Source organism: Lepisosteus oculatus, chromosome 3 (genome assembly GCF_040954835.1).
Source record: "Lepisosteus oculatus isolate fLepOcu1 chromosome 3, fLepOcu1.hap2, whole genome shotgun sequence".
NCBI classification, from domain to species: domain Eukaryota; kingdom Metazoa; phylum Chordata; class Actinopteri; order Semionotiformes; family Lepisosteidae; genus Lepisosteus; species Lepisosteus oculatus.
In genome coordinates, this window is record NC_090698.1 from 43,285,441 (window position 1) to 43,303,835 (window position 18,395).

At 35.3% G+C, this 18,395-nt stretch overlaps 1 protein-coding gene across 3 annotated transcripts; it reads left to right on the forward strand.

The window, feature by feature from the left end:
• Positions 1-2,776: 2,776 nt before the first annotated feature.
• poc5 (POC5 centriolar protein homolog (Chlamydomonas)) lies at positions 2,777-18,311 on the forward strand. 3 transcript variants are annotated; one of them, XM_015364233.2, is made up of 13 exons: positions 2,781-2,896; positions 3,811-3,894; positions 4,138-4,285; positions 5,533-5,634; positions 6,469-6,647; positions 8,112-8,288; positions 8,655-8,759; positions 9,575-9,754; positions 11,941-12,103; positions 13,551-13,690; positions 14,589-14,705; positions 15,162-15,341; positions 17,259-18,311. In XM_015364233.2, exons 2-13 carry the CDS (start codon positions 3,811-3,813, stop codon positions 17,403-17,405), a joined length of 1,722 nt encoding a protein of 573 aa, XP_015219719.2. In that variant the 5' UTR covers positions 2,781-2,896; the 3' UTR covers positions 17,406-18,311. The 3 variants fall into 3 exon arrangements, with proteins under 3 accessions (XP_015219727.2, XP_015219719.2, XP_015219735.2); XM_015364241.2 differs by lacking the exon at positions 17,259-18,311 and having other exon boundaries at positions 2,777-2,896; positions 13,551-13,704; positions 15,162-15,275; XM_015364249.2 differs by lacking the exons at positions 2,781-2,896; positions 4,138-4,285 and having other exon boundaries at positions 3,809-3,894.
• Positions 18,312-18,395: the final 84 nt, after the last annotated feature.

Sequence of the window (18,395 nt, forward strand, 5' to 3'; positions counted from 1 at the left end):
TTGTGTCATCATGTTCTTACATTGTGTCAGCAGCCCCACTACATAACAAATCAGGAGGAAAAGTAAGATAACTTATCCTGTTGATTAAGGGGGAAATTTAGGTATGCAACTCTGAGCAAGCCAAAAGTGGGATTTAGCTAAAACACCAACGTTAACAGCCTTATTCCTCAATCAACATCTTATCTATTGGAGATTCTAGCTCACAGTGAAAAGTGACACCTAATGGTAGACAAACACTGGTTGCAGCAGCAGCTTGATTTATTTATTTATTTATTTATTTATGAAGATCTCCAAACTAGTACTGATCAGCTCCCTCTCTACTTAGCTTCTAAACATTTGACAACATTTGATTGGACAATATCAGGCAACATGATGGAAAAAAGATTTGTCCACTCCACATGTTTTTTAGATCTTAGTGAATGTTTACTTGAGGCAAACCCAAATAATGATAGATTGTTGTTTTGCCCAAAGTGAATTTAAATATGGTCCCTTAGAGTTAATAGGGATTCCTCTTGTTTAAAGTTAACAGTTAATAACTGGACAATAAAAACTGACATCCCCAGAAGTTCATCTGGCACCAGCCCTAATTGGAGAGATATCATCCAGATGGAGACATTGGCAGTCTCTAGCCTTGAGCTCCACGACTAGTTTAGTGGTGGTCACCACACAGTGGTGACTCAACACTATACCTTGGATAGAAGTCTATCCTTTCTTCCACTAAAAATTGTTTTGTTAAAGTTTTACTTGTCATGTAGAACTTTTTTGTGCTTGGACATTATATCTTCTTACTTATGTTTAACATTAGCAAAGCATGTCAAGGAGTCTGAGTAATGACTGAGTATAAAAGAGTCTAGAGCTCCTGTGACTGCTTCATTGTGTCTTAATTCTATAACCTAATAACTTTAGTCTGGCATCCCACAGTTTCTACTGTCCCAGGACACAAAGCAGTTTCACCCCAAAAGACTTAACGATTTATTATTATTATTATTTCAAAATGTTTGGCTTGAATCAATCCAAGAGAAGGAGAATGCAATAATAAAATAAGTAGAGCTACACACAGACTTAATTAATACCCCCTCCCTCACAAGACATCTCTAACCCTTTTACTTTACTATTAAAATCATGATTAACACTGCTTCTACCATACTTGAACACAGTTCTAATTTGGGTATCTAAACAAAAACTTTTAAAAATACAATTTTCTGCTACAATGTGTTACCTGCATCTTATTCTATCCTTTGCTGCTTCGATTTGAATAAAATGAGGTGGTGAAGAAAAATGGAAACATTTCCATAGCAACAGCTTGCAGATATTTTTTATTTCCTTTGCAATTAAAGGTAATATTTATCAAGGAATTATGATGTCTTTGGCAATATAATACCCCATTTTAATGCAGGAACCTATTTTCAAAAACATATATTTTAAAAAAAGTGTTGATTTCTCCTGTACCAGGAGGCCTGGACTTTTTTTTTTCAGGAAAGCTGAATTCTCTGATGTCTGAGGAGGAATGCTGTGAGTCTCAGAAAGCCTCTGTGTGACTCTGAAATCTTGATGGAACAGAACATTTCAAAGGGCAATATAAGTATTATAAGTATTCCTTTTTACATAATAAATGTTGTGCTTTGTGCAGACATGCCATATTTCAGTACTGAAATACAGCTGAAGTATATCATGCCGATGATCATTTTGGGTCAGGGTTTTGTGCACTCACAGAGCAAAGACCTTTAAAAATGCCCCCTGCTCTTTAAGTCTGGGCTTTGTTTTCAAGGACTAGTCTTCCTGGCTGCAGCTTGACAGCATCAAACTCTGTCTTCTGAATTCTGCAACCTGGCCCTGTCACTGTGAGTTTACGTCAATTGTGGGTAATTCCATTAACCAAATAACTGAGGTCCTAACCTTTGGGACTCCTCCTGTACCTATTGCCTGAAGAGTAATAAATCGATGCTAGTGTATTAACTCTTTCGGAGTAGCCTATAGCAGTAACCACCTATCATTGCTGATATTAAGCAATGTGTATTTTTTCCATTCATCGTTTCCATTTTCAGACCACTTTATCCAACACAGGGTCACAGGAGAGCTGCAACCTATCCTAGGAGGCAATACACCCCTTAAGGGATGGCAGTCCATTGCAGGGCAGACACAGACACAAGCATGGATACACTTACTCCAGGACCAGTTTTCCCATAAGCCAATTATCCTGCCAGCATTTCTTTGGACTGTAAGAGGAAACCGAAACACTGGGATAAAACCCATGTGAACACTGGGAGAACATACAAACTACACAAGGATAGCACTGCAGGTCCAGAACTGCAAGGCTGGAATACAGTATAAGCATTTATAAGGACACAGAAACATAGACTTGTTATGAAGACAGTCTTGCATTCACAATCCAAAATTGTTTTAATTTATTAATTATAATACTTTTACCATTATATTTAGATATTTTTCCAAAATTATTTTTATTCTCGTTTATTGAAATCATAGCTCTTACTTGATGCACAATAACTTTATAACTGTTGTGTATTCGTCAATACTCCTTGGTCTTTTCCGTTTATTTCGAGTTTTATTATTATTTCCTCTACATTAATGTTACACAGCCAACGACTACAGCAGCACCAGCTCCTGTCTGGCTACAGGCTCGAAGACAACCGCAATGCCGCGGCTCAAAGGGAGGAGCTTTGGCGTCTCTTCCTGCCATGGAGTTGCCACGGATACCATGGTCGATCTGTATCCAATCAGAAAACTCCGTCTATTCTAACTACAGGCTGAAGTAGCCAATCGGATTTTATATTATTAATGTGCTTGTCAGTTTGAAACTGTCAGGAAAATAAGCGAAAAGTTTTAAAGTGGAAACAGATAAGCTGTCACACATAGTTACATACTACAAGAGTTTAAGGTAATTATAATAAGGGCATCTAAACGTCGAAACCTTTAAAAGGTTGATTTGGTTAGAGAACTTTCTGATTAATTAAGCTATGTCATTAAGTTTTATTTGCTGAGATAGCATCATGCTCCAAAATTTCTCCTTTTTGCTCTAGTTTCGTTACTAAAGTACATTAATCGCTGGCAGACAAAAATATCTTGTATTGTGAGCTGGATTTTTTTTTATTTTGCAGAAATATTTGTTGTTGCATCGCAAGAACTTCTAAGGATAGTTTTTTGACATGAGTTAGGACCTCCTTTTAAATGCAATTTATGTACCAGATTTAACGAATATTGTTATGATTTATTGTGGCTTTCTCAGTCACAGAACTATGGGTTTCAAACAGAATGTAGTTATCAGAAATACAAGATCGGAAGATACAATAAATGGAAATAATTTACTGTATTTTACCAGGAGGAGAAATAACGCTTTAGCGTCTTATTTCAGAATGAAAGGTGCAACTTAAATGCATGTTTTGGCCTTATGGTTAACAGTCTTTATTGTATGCCCGGCGCATTAGGATTCTTAATTTCTGAATTTTGTAAGTTGTGTGTTTGGTTTACCGAAAATAAGACAGTAAGATATTAAACTTAAAGTGTCCAGGGAATCTCCATTAAAATTGCTTCTTTCATCCCTCGTCTGCAGTGATATTTGATGTCTTACCATCATAGTTAAAGAATATTTAGCAGGAAAAGCTTTTTTTTTGCATTCTGTTATTCACTTCCTAATTTTTTTCTTACAGTGCTGTTTAATATTTTAAGATGAAAGTATACTGCGATTTATGATCACATGTTCATAATGATTCTTAAAGCAACTCACTGTAAATGCATTAGACTGAGAAACATCTATATACAGAATCTGCTCTTCATCAGAGATTTTTTTCGCAGATGTCTTCTGATGAAGCTGAGCCAAACAGTCCAGTTCTACCTAAAGATTCAGATCGCGGAAGTTCAGTCTCTTCAGAATTGCAGGTAAGTAAGTTTACTTTGGTTAACATGATTAAATGTAGTGTTTGGTGTCATATTAAAGTATCTATGAATAGTTGTATAAAATGTATAGTAACAGTGGTTTTAATGATAAGCAATATCACAAATCTTTACTTAAAGCAACTGCAAAGCACCACCTGGAGTGTGGATAGTTTACTGAATAAAATGGTGCTTCTTTGTTATCGGGAGTGATTTTGCTGCATTATTCTGTATATGACTGTCTGACAGGATGAATATGAAGAGCTGCTTCGCTATGCTGTTGTAACTCCCAAGTTTGAGCCCAGTGCCCTGAGGCAGTCTCAGCATGGCTCTCAGCTGACAGCAGATGGTAGAATCACAAGCTTAGTGGATGATGTTCTTTCCCAGCATTCTGCAGGTACCATTTTCACAGGCTATTGAGGCGTTAACATTAAACACCTCAATAACTCCTTTGAATACTTCCCCTGTATGTGTCATTTATTTTATCTGGTCAAGACAGCTCCTTATACAGTATGCTTCAATACTGTAAATGTGTGATCTTGCTGCTGAAACCAATATATACTAAGAGGCATTAAAAAGAAAATAGTATAGTGTCCAGTACCATTTGTTGCTGTTTAGTGTCTCTCATGTTATCTGGACATTTGTGTTAGCATTTTACTTTGTGTCATTAATATTATGAAGTATAAGGGTGTTCCAATAAATAAGGTATTAAGAGGTACCCTTGTGTTAGAAAATGTGGAGTACTGTAACTCCCTTAACAGTTTTGCCTTGAGCCCTGAGTGAGTTCACCTTCTCTCTGTGACAGTAAAGACTGCCCTGGTTTATGTTAAGTCAAACAGTGAAGAAACCAGTATGATTTGTTTTTTGTGTGAGCAAGACGAACTACACCAGCTGAAATTCACAGGTGTGAGTGTTACTGAATACACTGAATGAGTGTGGTATAAAAATATCTTTTGTAATTGCACAATTAACTTTCATCACGAGCAGCAAACTGGGCATCCAAGCACATCCTTAATTGGTGTGAATGTCTGCTACAAAGAAGGCATAATTAAAGAAGAAAATATATGAAATTTACTTTTGTGACTTGAAATGGAGTCTACCTGCAGAAGGATTGTGTTACACTGCACAACTCATGTTGTTTGATCATGTTGTCACAACGGTGTATGTAACAATGGGTTAGCTCATCTGTGAGTGATCTTTTAATATTCATGTTTTACTAAATAATATATACAAGTATATTTGGAAGATACTAAAATGTGTGACAATTCATTCGTTTATGGTCTGCCATTTAGTAGTATCAAGGCAAAAAAATCAATTTAATGCTTTAAATGGTAATAAACATACCATTGAAAGCTTCTTTTCTTTCATACACAGTATTCAGTAGTTCTTTTTACCTGTCAGTATCATGTTATGTAATTAAACGTAATTAGTTTGAGAGGTGGTCTGTGAAAAGACTGTAGAGATTTGAAGCTCTTTAGTAGTGATCACCTGGCATGTGGCCAAAATATGTTCTGTCCTTCAGAGGCTGTTTTGCTTTGTAATTAAATTTTGATATTGACATGGAACCATTTCTAGATTAGAAATTGATATCTTGTGCAATCTTATTTTGTGTTATTTGTTCTTTGCTGCTTGTACGTGCTTCAGGATCAGCTTCTGAGCATGAAGAAAGCAGGCACAAAGAACTAAAGGCACAGAGAGCCCCCACAACAGAAATGGAGCCTGGAGCACAGTTAGAGATGCTAGAAGGTAAACTTAGATTGCCGCTAGCAGGTTTGCTTCTAAGCCACTTTCTTCAAGGAAACAGGTGTTCAAGAAATGCTGGAGTTATCCCTTTTTTTCTAAACTTTATAATAATTGACTATTTCAGGAGTTTATCTGGTTCATATAAGAGTTTATACAAAAAATATTAAAATATTCCATATTGCTTTGAAAATATGCTCTGACCCCAAGCTTCTCTCCCTGTCTCTTTGTCTGTGTCTCCCTGGAGAAAAAGCTGGGGTATGCGAAAAGACGCATTCCTAATGCAAGAAATTGTATAGGGCTAATAAAGAAACATTATTATAACATTATTATTATTATTATTATTATTATTATTATTATTATTATTATTATTATTATTAAAAATGATTTGAATACACTGATTGAAATCAAACTTGCTAAATAAAGGTAACATTAACATTTCTAGGACATACCGCTGCTGTTGATACATACTGTAGCACTGCATTGAAAAGGATACTGGCAAACTAATATTGCATACCCTATAGCAAGGAAGAATGGAAAGAGAAGAATGGAAACACAAAAAGTATCGGCTGTGGAGTGTTCTTTGGGTGTCTCCACAGCCGATACTTTTTGTGTTTCCATTCTTCTCTTTTCAGCAGGGAATAAACCTTTACTTGTTCCTTTGCAGCCTACGCATGCTGACGCAGCTACCTGCTTGCACAGCGTATAGTTTTCTTGTGCAAGGGCAAAAGAAAACTAGGAGGAATGTTATGGCATTGGCATGTATGTTTATACCCGCCATAGAGAGAAGTTGCAAATGGTGAGACTGTAGTCACACTTCAGGCATTTATGATTTTTCAGGCCAAGAAGCGCCCATTAGAATTCTTTTTGAGTCTGATGTTGAATCCGGTAATATGAAAACACCTTCGGAGAGGTCCTTACAAAGAACTCCAGACAACCTAGTCACAGAAATATTTGTTTCTGAAGAAAACATTAATAGAATGGAAAACATACTGGATATCTGGGGCAACAACTTGAAGGTGAGAATGTTCATGGGACTTAACATATGCACCTCCAAAATTGTTTTCCTAAATTCACTTAATTTTATCTTAATTATTTTTGTATAATAGCAGATTTTGTGGGCTGGCATTTTACTTTGTCTGTGCTATGATGGGCAAATATGTGGCAGATTACATTAAATACAGCATATGCAAATGCAGAATATTACATGCAGATAGCAAAAAATATAATGGGAAACACATCTTTTAAACAATATGAGATTGGTTCCATCTGAAATGGGGGATTGAACAAAAAAGATGACATTGTTCTAACATTGCTAAACATTTGCAAAATAATATACAGAAACAAAGGGTGACATTCTGTACTTTAGACTAAATAATATTTTTTTTGTTATCTTTAATATAGATTTCATTAGTACATAGCAAAAATAACAAATTTAAATTCACTGTCCCAATAAGTAAGCCTTTCACTGTGTGTACAGTTTTAATATAATAATCTCATTGTGTTTATGTGATGATTACATTTTACATCCTATTTGTAGTGGCCTCATTCATTAATTGTATCCTACCCACTGTGTTGTATTTAAACTCAACCTGAATATTGTAAGCTGTATTGGATGAGGGCATTTGTAAAACATATAACGTTTTTCATGTTTGAACTGTTATGTCCATAATATTGATATTGAATATCATAATATTCAATCTAGCACAGACACTGCTGTATACAAGACATTTTGCAGAAAAAATATTTATGGCAATTGTCTGCATTGGTTTAACCATTTTAAGATTATAGAAAGGAACAAATTGTAATAACAAAGAATGCTTGACAGTGAGTCAGATAGAGTTAATTGGTAAATGTGATGGATTACAACACTCCATATTGTAATCCATATTGATATCTAATTTCTCCTGAGTTGTTGTGATTAACACTGTTAAACTTTCCAGTCATTGTGGGTTAAAAATTGCTTAATTGTACGCTTCGTTTCTGGTCACACAAACTAAGCTGCAGTAGTAACAGTTATTATATAAGTGAATGTTAAATAAGTTGTTGGTACTCATAACATACATATAAACCTTTAAACAGCAGTGTCCTTTGTTAACCATATGCATTTAAGTCTTATTACGTTTTAATTACATACATATAAGCTGTAATTGTTCAACTATTGCATGATTTACCAGAAATAGACCCAAAATAATACTCTTGTGAATTTCATGTTATTAAAGCCATAGACTAAATGAAGGTCACAGGGCACAATATACATTGTTATGACAGCTACAATAAACATGTACCAATTAATGCTTAATTTTGCAGTACAGCATTAAGTATCAAATTGGTAAACTACATATGTTGGAGCTTGAGGGACTTTTCTGTAGGGAGACACTTTCTGGCTTCTGGAGTATAATGAAAGGTGTTTAATAAGTCTCTGTGACCTTCAGCTTTAAAGGGGCATTTTATACATAAGATATTCTGTACTTCTGTGTCAGGAAAATGTCATGATGGAGCTGAGAAAGTGGAAGGTTTCCTTCATTGAACAGCACAGACGGGAACTGAAGAAGGAAAGGGAAAAACATGCTTCCCAGATGGCTGAGTTTGTGACTGAAATGGACAATCTAAAGGAATTGTTACATACTTACGAGATATCAAACCAAAGGAAGGATGAGGTATGATGAAAATGATGTATTATTAGCATACAGTACATGTGACTGAAACCCATCTCCCAAATACATTACTCTATATTGGATTAACATATAAGAAGTGGACAATTTTGAAAATATAGCACAATTTTTAATTCTTTAATTTTAAGAATATAGATGTCTCTATGTTAACCTTTGCTGGTAATAAACTTCACATTAAACTGGTTATCTTGGAGAATCTCAGTCGTTTTTTCATTTACCTTTTGTGATAAAGTAATTGCATTAGTTGGCTTTGAACATTATTTTTGTAAATCCTATGTTTGATGGACCTATTGTGTTGTCAACTGTGAAGAAATGTATGCTGAACAGTGAATACATTCATTTTATTTCTAGGTGATCTCTAATCTGACCCAAGGCATAGAGAGACAGAGGGAGAAACTGGAGCTGATGCGAACCTTCACTCACTGGAGAATCCAACACAGTGAAGCCAGGGAGGAGGTAACACTGATGGGCATGAATGTGATGGCTGTGTCGCTTTATTGGAAAAGTTTAGTGACTGGAATTCAGCTCAGATGAGGAGCAACAGTACATGGCTTTCTCTGTGTGCCTTTCATATTGAAAAGCTAACTTTAAGTAAAGATTGACATAAAAAAGTGTTTGCGTGATTAAATAAAAACAAAAGGATACTATATATTTATTCCAGGTATTTTTGTAAGACTTAAATCATGCAGTAGCTGGGCAGTTTTCTATAGGATTCATTTATTGTTAAGTTTTGTTTTTGTCAAAAACTGCCAAAAAATAAAATGTAATTAAGTGCTTTTGGAACATTACTTTATTGAAATCTAACGTCTAATCTGACAGTCCTGGATTTATGGAAACAGCCTTTTTTAAAATTCATGAAGCTGGGTTTAAATGTGTACTGTAAATGAAACAGGATATTTATAGAACAGAGAGATGAACATAGAGATGTTAGATAAATGGGTCACTAGAAGGTGTACTGTAGATTGTATTTACTTTAGCTCATCTTTTACACTATTCTAGAAATACAGGGTAACATTCACAAAACTTGCTGTTTAATTTACAAAGCTGCATTAGCAAGACACATAAAGGTATCAAATAAGTTTTATGTGTGCCAATCATTTGGAGCCTTCATAATGAAACCTGGGTGTGTTCATTCTTTTCTCAAGTCAACCGATCATCTTTTAATTTACTCTTAAGCTATGTGGCTGTAATGAATGATCCCAAGTAGAATGAAAACAATTTTTTATGTATTTGTATCCTTGAACGTTTTTCACCCAAGTCTTATTTTTCAGGCTTATGCAAATAGTCTAGCAGATCAGCATTACAGGCTGATGCTGAAGAAGAAAGTGTGGGCAGCCTGGCACTCTGTCATTGAGGTCAACTGGAGAGAGAGAGTGGAGCGTGCCTGTCAGGCAAGAGCTGAGGAGGTCTGCCATCAGTTATCCAGTGACTATGCGGCAAAGATGGCAGAGGTAAATGCGTAGTTCAGGAAGGACCTTTGTTGTGATTTATTGCATATTTATTGTCTTTCAGTTATGTGTTATTTTCAGTTCATTTTATTCCACGCATTTGTTTTTAGGGGCATTTTTTCTTGGTACATCTACTGTATGCGTTTTATTATGAAGTGTTAGTCTGAAGTCTCTGAACCAAACACACAAACATTTTTCCTCTTCTATCATAACGACAGAAGAATTTGGAAGACTAGAACAAGATTTTACAATGTGTTGCCGTCAGAAAAAAAGCTATTCTGGTTAAAATATGTTGCTAGAAATGTTAATTGTCATTGAAATTAATTGCCATAGCCAAAATGGTTACAATGAGTGAGTATGATTAATGGAGAACATTGCATGAGCCCAACTACCATGAAGCCAGCTCTGCAGTGTAGCCTACTGGTTACTCAGCTCACTTTGTGTGGGTGAAGAAAGTACTTATTGTTCCCTTTCTCATAAATATTGATAGATATTCCTTATCTCTGAGAAGAATAAAACCCAAAAGAAGAACATTCAGAAATAAATTAGAAAAGTTTCTCTAACAAATGTGCTTTGATCATCCATAAACATATCTTCAAAATGTCATATGAATGCATATTTTTGTAAAAATACAATTATTGTCAAATTCTTTCCATTATGCACATACACCTATGATGTATTTTCATCACTGGGCATTTAAAGATTTATATATAGTTTGCTTTATTGCTGATTAAATGTTTGTTAGCATTATTGACACCTAGTGATGAATCTGGGAATTTCTGGTGAGATGTGAAATCTTTGGGAAAAGTAAAATTAAATTCTTAAAAATAATTAAAATGTATATTACTAGCCTCTGAGATTTGAAGACTAGGTTGTCATATCTGTTAAATGTGAAACTATTATAGGTGGTTATCATACAGTATACACAAAATAGTCAGGTTTGTATTTTTTGTGTTAAGTTGCTTAAATTAGTAAATTAAGTAAGTAAATTAAACTACACATTTTAATGACTTTGGGGTGGTTAATTCTTTTAAAAAGACTTGGCTGAAACCTCTCTTAGATGATGACATGCAGGGCTGTGTGAGAGAAACTAGGAAGCTAGGAATATAGAGAGAGAATCAGATAACAGAGATTAAGTGGAAAGTACTACAGAAACAGAGGAAGTTGGAGTTTTGGTTTTCACTAGTCTGAGGACAACCACACTGGGTCTGGGTTAGAAGAAATGAACACAACTCTGTTTTGTCTTGAATGCTCAGAGAATAAGAGAGGAACACATGGAACAGACAATGTATGATAAGGACAATTGATGGATGGAGTTGGATCAATAGTTGATCAACTTCAAGCATGAGAAAGGAGTGTTTAGAAATCAAAGGACTTCAGTAAGGACTGCTCCTAAGGTTGAGTTTCTGATGCCTGCTTGCCAGCTGTAGTTTGAATGGCAGAGGCTCATCTGTGTCTTCTTACCAAGAAGGCAGGCATCAAGATGCAGTATTTCTAGCAACATTCAAAAGAGTGGCGAGATTTGGTAGTGTCCTAAAGCACAATGGGCCATTGGGCACGTGATTTTGCTAACTGGTAATGTGGAAGTAGGAAGATACCTGCACAACACAGTATAAATCTTTAGAAACTGTTTGTGCAAGTCACATGATATTATAGGCACACAGTTATTTGTAATGGTTCATAATGAGACATAATTTTTTATGTCTTTATTGATCCTCACGGGATCAATAAAGTATCTATCTGTAAGTTCTTGTCTTTGACTGAAAACGTATAAAAAAACTCCAGGTAGAAAGAAATAAACAAATGATGGAAGACTTGAGAGCAGACCTTCTGCAGATGCAGCTCAATTACAGTGATCCTGGTATTTTTGAAATATGGTGGGGTTTTTTAGGATTCAAGCATTACTGAAATTTAGAAATTACAATGGGGAGTAATTGTATTTTGTTGCATTATTTATTGCAACTAAACTTCTTTTTAAGCAATTTGTATGACATGAAATTAGAAATTTAAGACCCATATGAATACACAAAAGGCAGTAAAGCATTAAGTACTGGAAGCACTTCCTAATACAAGATGATATGACCTGTGAAAACTATTTACTGGACCAAATAAAACCCCAGCTAATGCAATGAAATAACGCAGTATTATAGAAATGAATGTTAGTTTTAATTGAAAATTTTCAATTTCAGCTGTCTGAAGAACTAAGCAATGCAAGAGGGGAGATCCAAAGGCTGCATTCGGAACGGGACCGATATGAAGATTCCATGAAAAAGGCTTTTATGCGTGGGGTGTGTGCCTTGAATATGGAGGCAATGAGCATGTTTCATGGAAGAGAGAGCAGGCTTGAGTCTGGTTAGTAAATTTGAAATGTCCTTGACCTATAACAAAATTATTTGTGCCATATTCTAAGATGCACTTCCAACTTGATTTTTCTTTACTATGTTCTGAGATCACCATAGTGTAAGATATTGTTATAGAAGAATCGAATTAATTTTGTTGCTGCTTCTGCTGGACACTAAAAAGCTCTTACCTGCCCAGAAGGTCACTTAAAACCTTCATGAAATTCAGAAACAAATTAGCTTGGAACATATTTTCTTTAAAAATTATGTTTCTTTAATTTTTCATTACCGTTCCAGTGCTACTGAATACTACTGTACAGTATGTTGCTTCAACTGTAATACCCATAGCCCACCCCTGTGGCAGCAGGAAAACTCCAGACTGGTCCACTTAGTTTACAGGGGAGTGTAACAGGAAGGAGTTGCAAAATTATTACAACATTACAGAAATTTCACTTCCTCCATGATGATACAAATATTATTTTCTGCCCTCCTTAGCATGTTCACAATCTTTTGTGTGTTTGTATTATCCTCATATTGTTGCAATTTTTTGCATTCCCCCACACACTGGAAGAATGCTATCAACAGCTAAAACATCTTTTCATCTTTCTGTTTCATTTTCGGGATTGAATTAACTTCTTTTTAATCCTAAAAAACGTCCTAATGTGTAATCTTTTTTTAGGTAAACCTGTTTTTAACTCCCTTTTATTTATTTGTATAATACTCTTTTGACCAAACACAGAAACAGATGAATGCTGACGCAGCTACCCACCTGAACTGCATCTGTTAGTATTGTTTTTGGTCTTTTGTAAATTCTGATTCATTCTTGAATTTCTAAACGTCTTGTGCCACTGATCAGATATTATTTTGATTTATTCCTGTTGTTAAAACATCACTGGAATATCTTTGAAATCCATAGACATTAATATAATAATGCACTTCTCTTAATGGCAGGAAACATTATATTTTGACGTAATTGGCAAATCAACATCACTCTGAAGTGCATCATACCATGTTCCTGTTGAAACATTTAAAATCCTGTCATTTTATCCAATCTACTTCGTATGGAAAAACAGTCTTTTTTTTTTTACTTCTGTTTATTCAGTACAGCTTTCTGATAGCTTTCGCTGTTAGAGTTAACTCGCCTCAGCATCGTTTTGTCTGGCTACTAAATCTACTACAGGATCATTATCCGGCGTAAAATAGTACCCTAAACTACCTGCATATTTTTCATTTCTTCATTAAAAAGACTGAAGTTGAAGTTAAGGGAGAGTACCTTTGCTGTCTTTAGTGAATCTTGCAACTGATGTATGGCAAACACAGGCCTTAGGGAAATCTGATTTCCTTCCCTGAGTTCACATTTCTTTCAGATGAATACTAAGGTTTCGGGAGCCGTTTTGACCTCTTGGGTGCTGATAATGTTTATAGCAGCTTGGTTTTCCTTTTCATGTCTGTGTGTGCAGACCGCCCGCCCTCGCGGGAAGAGCCTGGCTCCAGCTCCTCGGCTCCCTTCCCGCCCCAGCCAGCCCCCTCAGCCCGCTTCAGCCCAGTGCACCTTGAGCCCCCCGGCCCCCCAGCCAGCTCCAGCGATGCAGAGCAGATGGTACGATCACTGGGGTAAAGTAACTCCAAGAGCGCTGATCACCTCACCGTCCAGGAACATCTGGTCTTTCAGTCTTTTCTCACGTATTTCATTCCAGAGGAATAATATTCTTGTACCAAAATGTATTTTTCTCTTTTTCTCTTCAAGTTTTCAGAATCCCTTGGAAAACTGTATCTTAGTATCTTCTATTACCTTTCCTCGAGTACTGGAAATAGAGAAACACCACTATAAAGTGTTTTTTAAAGGTATCAATTAGAAGAAATACTTACTATGAATTGTGTATTTTCCAAGGAAGAGGCTAGTACACTTTAAACTTTTAATTAGTGTGAATTGGTAATCCAATCCAAGTTTTTTGTGTTGCAAATAGTACACATTTTTATGAAAATGCAAATATAAAAACATATTTGTACAACAATTTGACAAAGAAATAACCAGCACTGGCTTATGTGTTGAAATGCAATGACGACGTAGAGTAAACTAAATCTTATACACATTATACACATTATACAGTACATTATAAGTAAAAATCTATCAGACCACATGGTGCATTTCCTCATGAAATTGTTGTATTTTGGCTCCTGGAAACTGTCATCTTTGGTACTTTAAATTGTACCACAGAAATAAAAAAAAGGATTAGGGGCTTGTTTGTTCTTGGGAGATTTAAATCCCCTGCTGCCTCTTTATTTGATTTATTTTTGTGTGAGATATTCTTGGAAATGCTGTTCGTGGTTCTCGCCTGGCCAAGATATCTTAAAAACAATGCCACAAGAGGTCACTGTATCAGCATCACATCACAAGTTAATTTTATTCCACAAATAATGTGGCCATCTTTAATAAAACTTTATTGACATTGAATAGATTGATTACCGTTATTCCCTGTGTATGTGTTTTCTTCTAGTTCATTTCTCATTTTGGACCTAGTAGTGCTGCATCAAGGACAGCAGATTGCATTTCCTCAGCCACTGTTGTCAATAGTGCAGCTCCAACATCCGGCCCTGTATCAGCCCACAGATTGGTAATAGTATTATTGATTTCTTTAAATAAATGAGAAACCATAGAAATGTGATGGCTTTCTAGCTGCAGGTCAGTTTAACGAAAGCAGTTTAGATCTGCAACCACAAATTAATTGTTTTATATAAAACTCCTTAGCTTTTATCAAAGCTAAGATTTCTCATCTTTTATCTTTTTATCAATTATCTATAGTCTACTAAAGTGGTGGCTGTTATTTGGTAACTTTTTCAGTGCAGTGCAATTTATTTTTTTAAAGTCAATCTCGGTTCAGCAGCAGAACTAAAACTAATGTTATATTAAAATGGTGATAACCTGTCTATTTCCCCAGATTCAGTCATTTCATTTTTATTTCAGTAGCTGTAAAATAGTAAGATGGTAATGGTATTGTATTACTATAAAACTTAATTTAATATTGATTTCTGTGCTTTTCTCTTTTTTTTTTAAACTTTCATCTCCTTAGCCTACTACTCGTGTTGTGACTTCATCACAGCAAAAAGCCAGCAAGACAATCACAGCCCGCATCACTGGCCGGACAGACCTGGGTCCTAAGAGCAGCAGAGTGACTGGAAATTTGAGTGTCATGGGGGTGGCACCCCCCATGAGTTCAGTTGTGGTGGAACGACATCATCCAGTAACACAGGTGGGCTAGTTTAAATCTTCTTAAAACATTTAATTAAACTCGAATGTTTGTAAACATTATTTTAGAAATATAAAATCTAAACATGATTTCGTAAATATTTAGTGTTATATATGGTAAGTATCCATTATGCCTTTGAATGTGCTACAGTATTTATTTAAGTCATTAGAATAAAAGACTAGTGTCTTTAAAGCAAAATGTGATTTTCTTAAGGCACAGTTAACCATTTTTCCATTACTATGGGATGTGAAAAAACTGACATGTATTATTTTAATAATATTTAGCCTTGTGAAATATAAAACGATTATCAATCGTTTAATAATTAAGACCTTCCCATGCATACATTTTTCACACCTCCAAAATTTGCTATTCTAGGTGTTACTAGAACATGTTAGCCAAATCGAGGCTTATGCTTGGTGTACTGCATTGAGTGTGCTGTTTTTTTTATTTCATCCAGAAAATGTAACAGTTCCCTGTGTTTTGAGGGCCTTTTATTAATGGATACACTGATACAGCACCCATACAGCCATCGTCCTGGTTCAGCACAAATTTCATAACACTTTATTTGAATGAGACAAAAAAGAACTACCTCATAAACTCTAGACAGCACAATAAAAAAGACCGTCATTAAATCATATAGCAAAATTATGAATAAGGACCACAGTTATATTAATTTTCAGGTCACATGTCCTTAATGGTGTTTTCCATTATTTTCTCATTACTTTTCTGAAAGCTCCTCAGCTTTCAGAGAACCATTACAAATAACCAAATGAACCGTTACATATAATAGTATGCATATAATGTAATTAAAAAATCTTCAAAAATCTTTGCAAGGGATTGTACATGTTATGTCATGTTGTGTAGCATTTATGAAGGTGTTATGACAGCTTTTTTAGTGTCATTCAAGTAAAGCGTAACCAGTATCTCAATGACTCAATGTTTTGGGGTAGAGCACTGTAAATTAAATTGCTTAGATAGCAAAGCGATTGTGGTGAGCTAGGTGGCCAGTTACTCAGGAAGAACAAGCAACTTTGCTTTTGACCATTTAGTCTCGGGTACACTGGTTGGTGTTATTACATTGGTTGCAAAATTTGAAACTTTTTTGAATGTTCCTAGTTCTGGAAAACATGAACTTGAAATAATTACATGCAGAAAATTATTAAATACAGTACTCATTCCAATATGTTGCCTCTCGGTATAGAATACACTTAATAAAAAAGTATTTTCAGTACTGGATTCCAGAACATCATTGCATAGCAAGGTGGCAAAGGAAATCCGGCACTGCCTCGTAAGCAACTTTGTTCTTTCCTTGGATTTGAGGCTGGTAGACGCTGGTAGAAAGCAGTCTACGTTATGTTTCAGAAACACACTGTCCTGTCCTAGGTCCTGACAGCAATCAAGCGGGACTGAGTAAAACTGTTATTTCTGTTAAAGGAGTAATGTTATTTTAAACAAGAGAGAATTATCTATATATGATTATCTGTGCTTATGTGGTAAAAAGTGAAGAATCTTTGATGCTTTTATTTTATTTTTTTTAGCTTGGCTTCATTTATAAGCCTCCTAAAGATATTTAATAAGTATTACAAAAATAGGTACTTTTTCTGTCAGTGGATGACTTTTTTCTTCTATTTTTATGTATTTTTGTGTTATTGTTTTTTCTTGTCATTTAATAATTATAACCCCCCCCCCCAAAAAAAAAGAATACACTTAATAAACAATAGTGGGGGAATCAACGAGGAGAAAACAGACTTGCCTTTAAACCTTTTACGTGTTGGTTGTACTGTCAGTCTCCATTGTTAATCCTCATTCTTATTGTATGTATCGCTGCTCTTTCCCATTTTGTCACCATGCTTCTAGATGTCTGTGTGACTTTAAGAATGTGATCATTTAATGTGTATTTTGCATTTATCGTTGATCTAGCTCACCATTGGGCAGGCAACAGCTGCAAAGTATCCCCGATCGACAAATCACAGCTCTGCGCCTGCAACAGCTGGGAAAGGCTCAACACACGCCGGGAGAGCTCATCACTCCTCTTCTAACATTCAGTCCATAAAGGTGGTGGAGTGAACTGGCACAAATTCACAAACACTTTCTGAGATTGAACTGAAGGATTGAACTTTGAACAAATCTTAATCCTGATAAAATTAATTTGAAGTGTGTAAAAAATCTTTATTTTTTAAAATTGCATTGACTCCTAAATAGCCAGAATTCAGTCTTATTGTGAGGCTTTATTTTTTTTTTACCTTTAGAAAGCATTGGTAATGCATTTTTTTATTTAAATCTTCAGGTTTTTTAAATTATATTCAGCTTTTGTATTGGATATGTATGTTTTGTACATCCTGTTTTTTTAATAATGGAGCCATGGCAACAAAAGTATTCAATACATTTTGAAATTTTAAAATAAAGTTTGATTGCAGTGTCTCAATTCTCAATATTTGGATTTCCAAAAATAGCAAGGAAGGTTCTGCTTGACATTTGCAGGCTTTAAATCGACAAACATAATTTCATTTACACACATTTTATGCATACCGTACGTACTGTAGCTGTGTTCTCATTCTTTTTTGGGGGGGTTTTGAATCAGTCTGTGCTTATGTCTTTTACATGGTACATTTGAATAATATAAGAATTAACTGTGGTCAGCCATGGTGGAAATTCTGTACCACCATATGAGAACTCTGATGTAACTGTGTAGTTTAACAAGAAGAAAGTTTCATAAGCAGAGTGCAGTAAATATCCACTCCTTTTTCCTCAAGCAAATGCATTGGTCTGTCTCTAACAAAACATGGGCCCAATGGCTGATTTTAATTTCCATCCAGCATTTTAAAATTGAATTAGCAATAGAGAGAAAGGATCAGTGCTGCTTTCAAATGATCTCGTTGAAAAATGTTGATGGTGGTGGGTGAGAGGACCAACTGTATTTCACTTGGTGGGTGAAGGTTCAGGGGGAGTTCACTCACATGGCCTCCCTATGATATTCTTTGTCTTTTGTCTGCTTTTCATGTCTAGATTACCTTGTAGATTAAGAATTAAAGAATGAAAAATTGATTCAGTTATATT

What these genes read in the sequence shown, in the direction of transcription:
- poc5 (XM_015364233.2), top strand. Translation starts at nt 3,811, where the DNA reads ATGTCTTCTGATGAAGCTGAGCCAAACAGTCCAGTTCTACCTAAAGAT. An exon ending in ACAGTGAAGCCAGGGAGGAG is followed by an intron (nt 8,760 to 9,574) that starts GTAACACTGATG and finishes CTTATTTTTCAG; the next exon opens with GCTTATGCAAATAGTCTAGC. An exon ending in ATGCGGCAAAGATGGCAGAG is followed by an intron (nt 9,755 to 11,940) that starts GTAAATGCGTAG and finishes TTTCAATTTCAG; the next exon opens with CTGTCTGAAGAACTAAGCAA.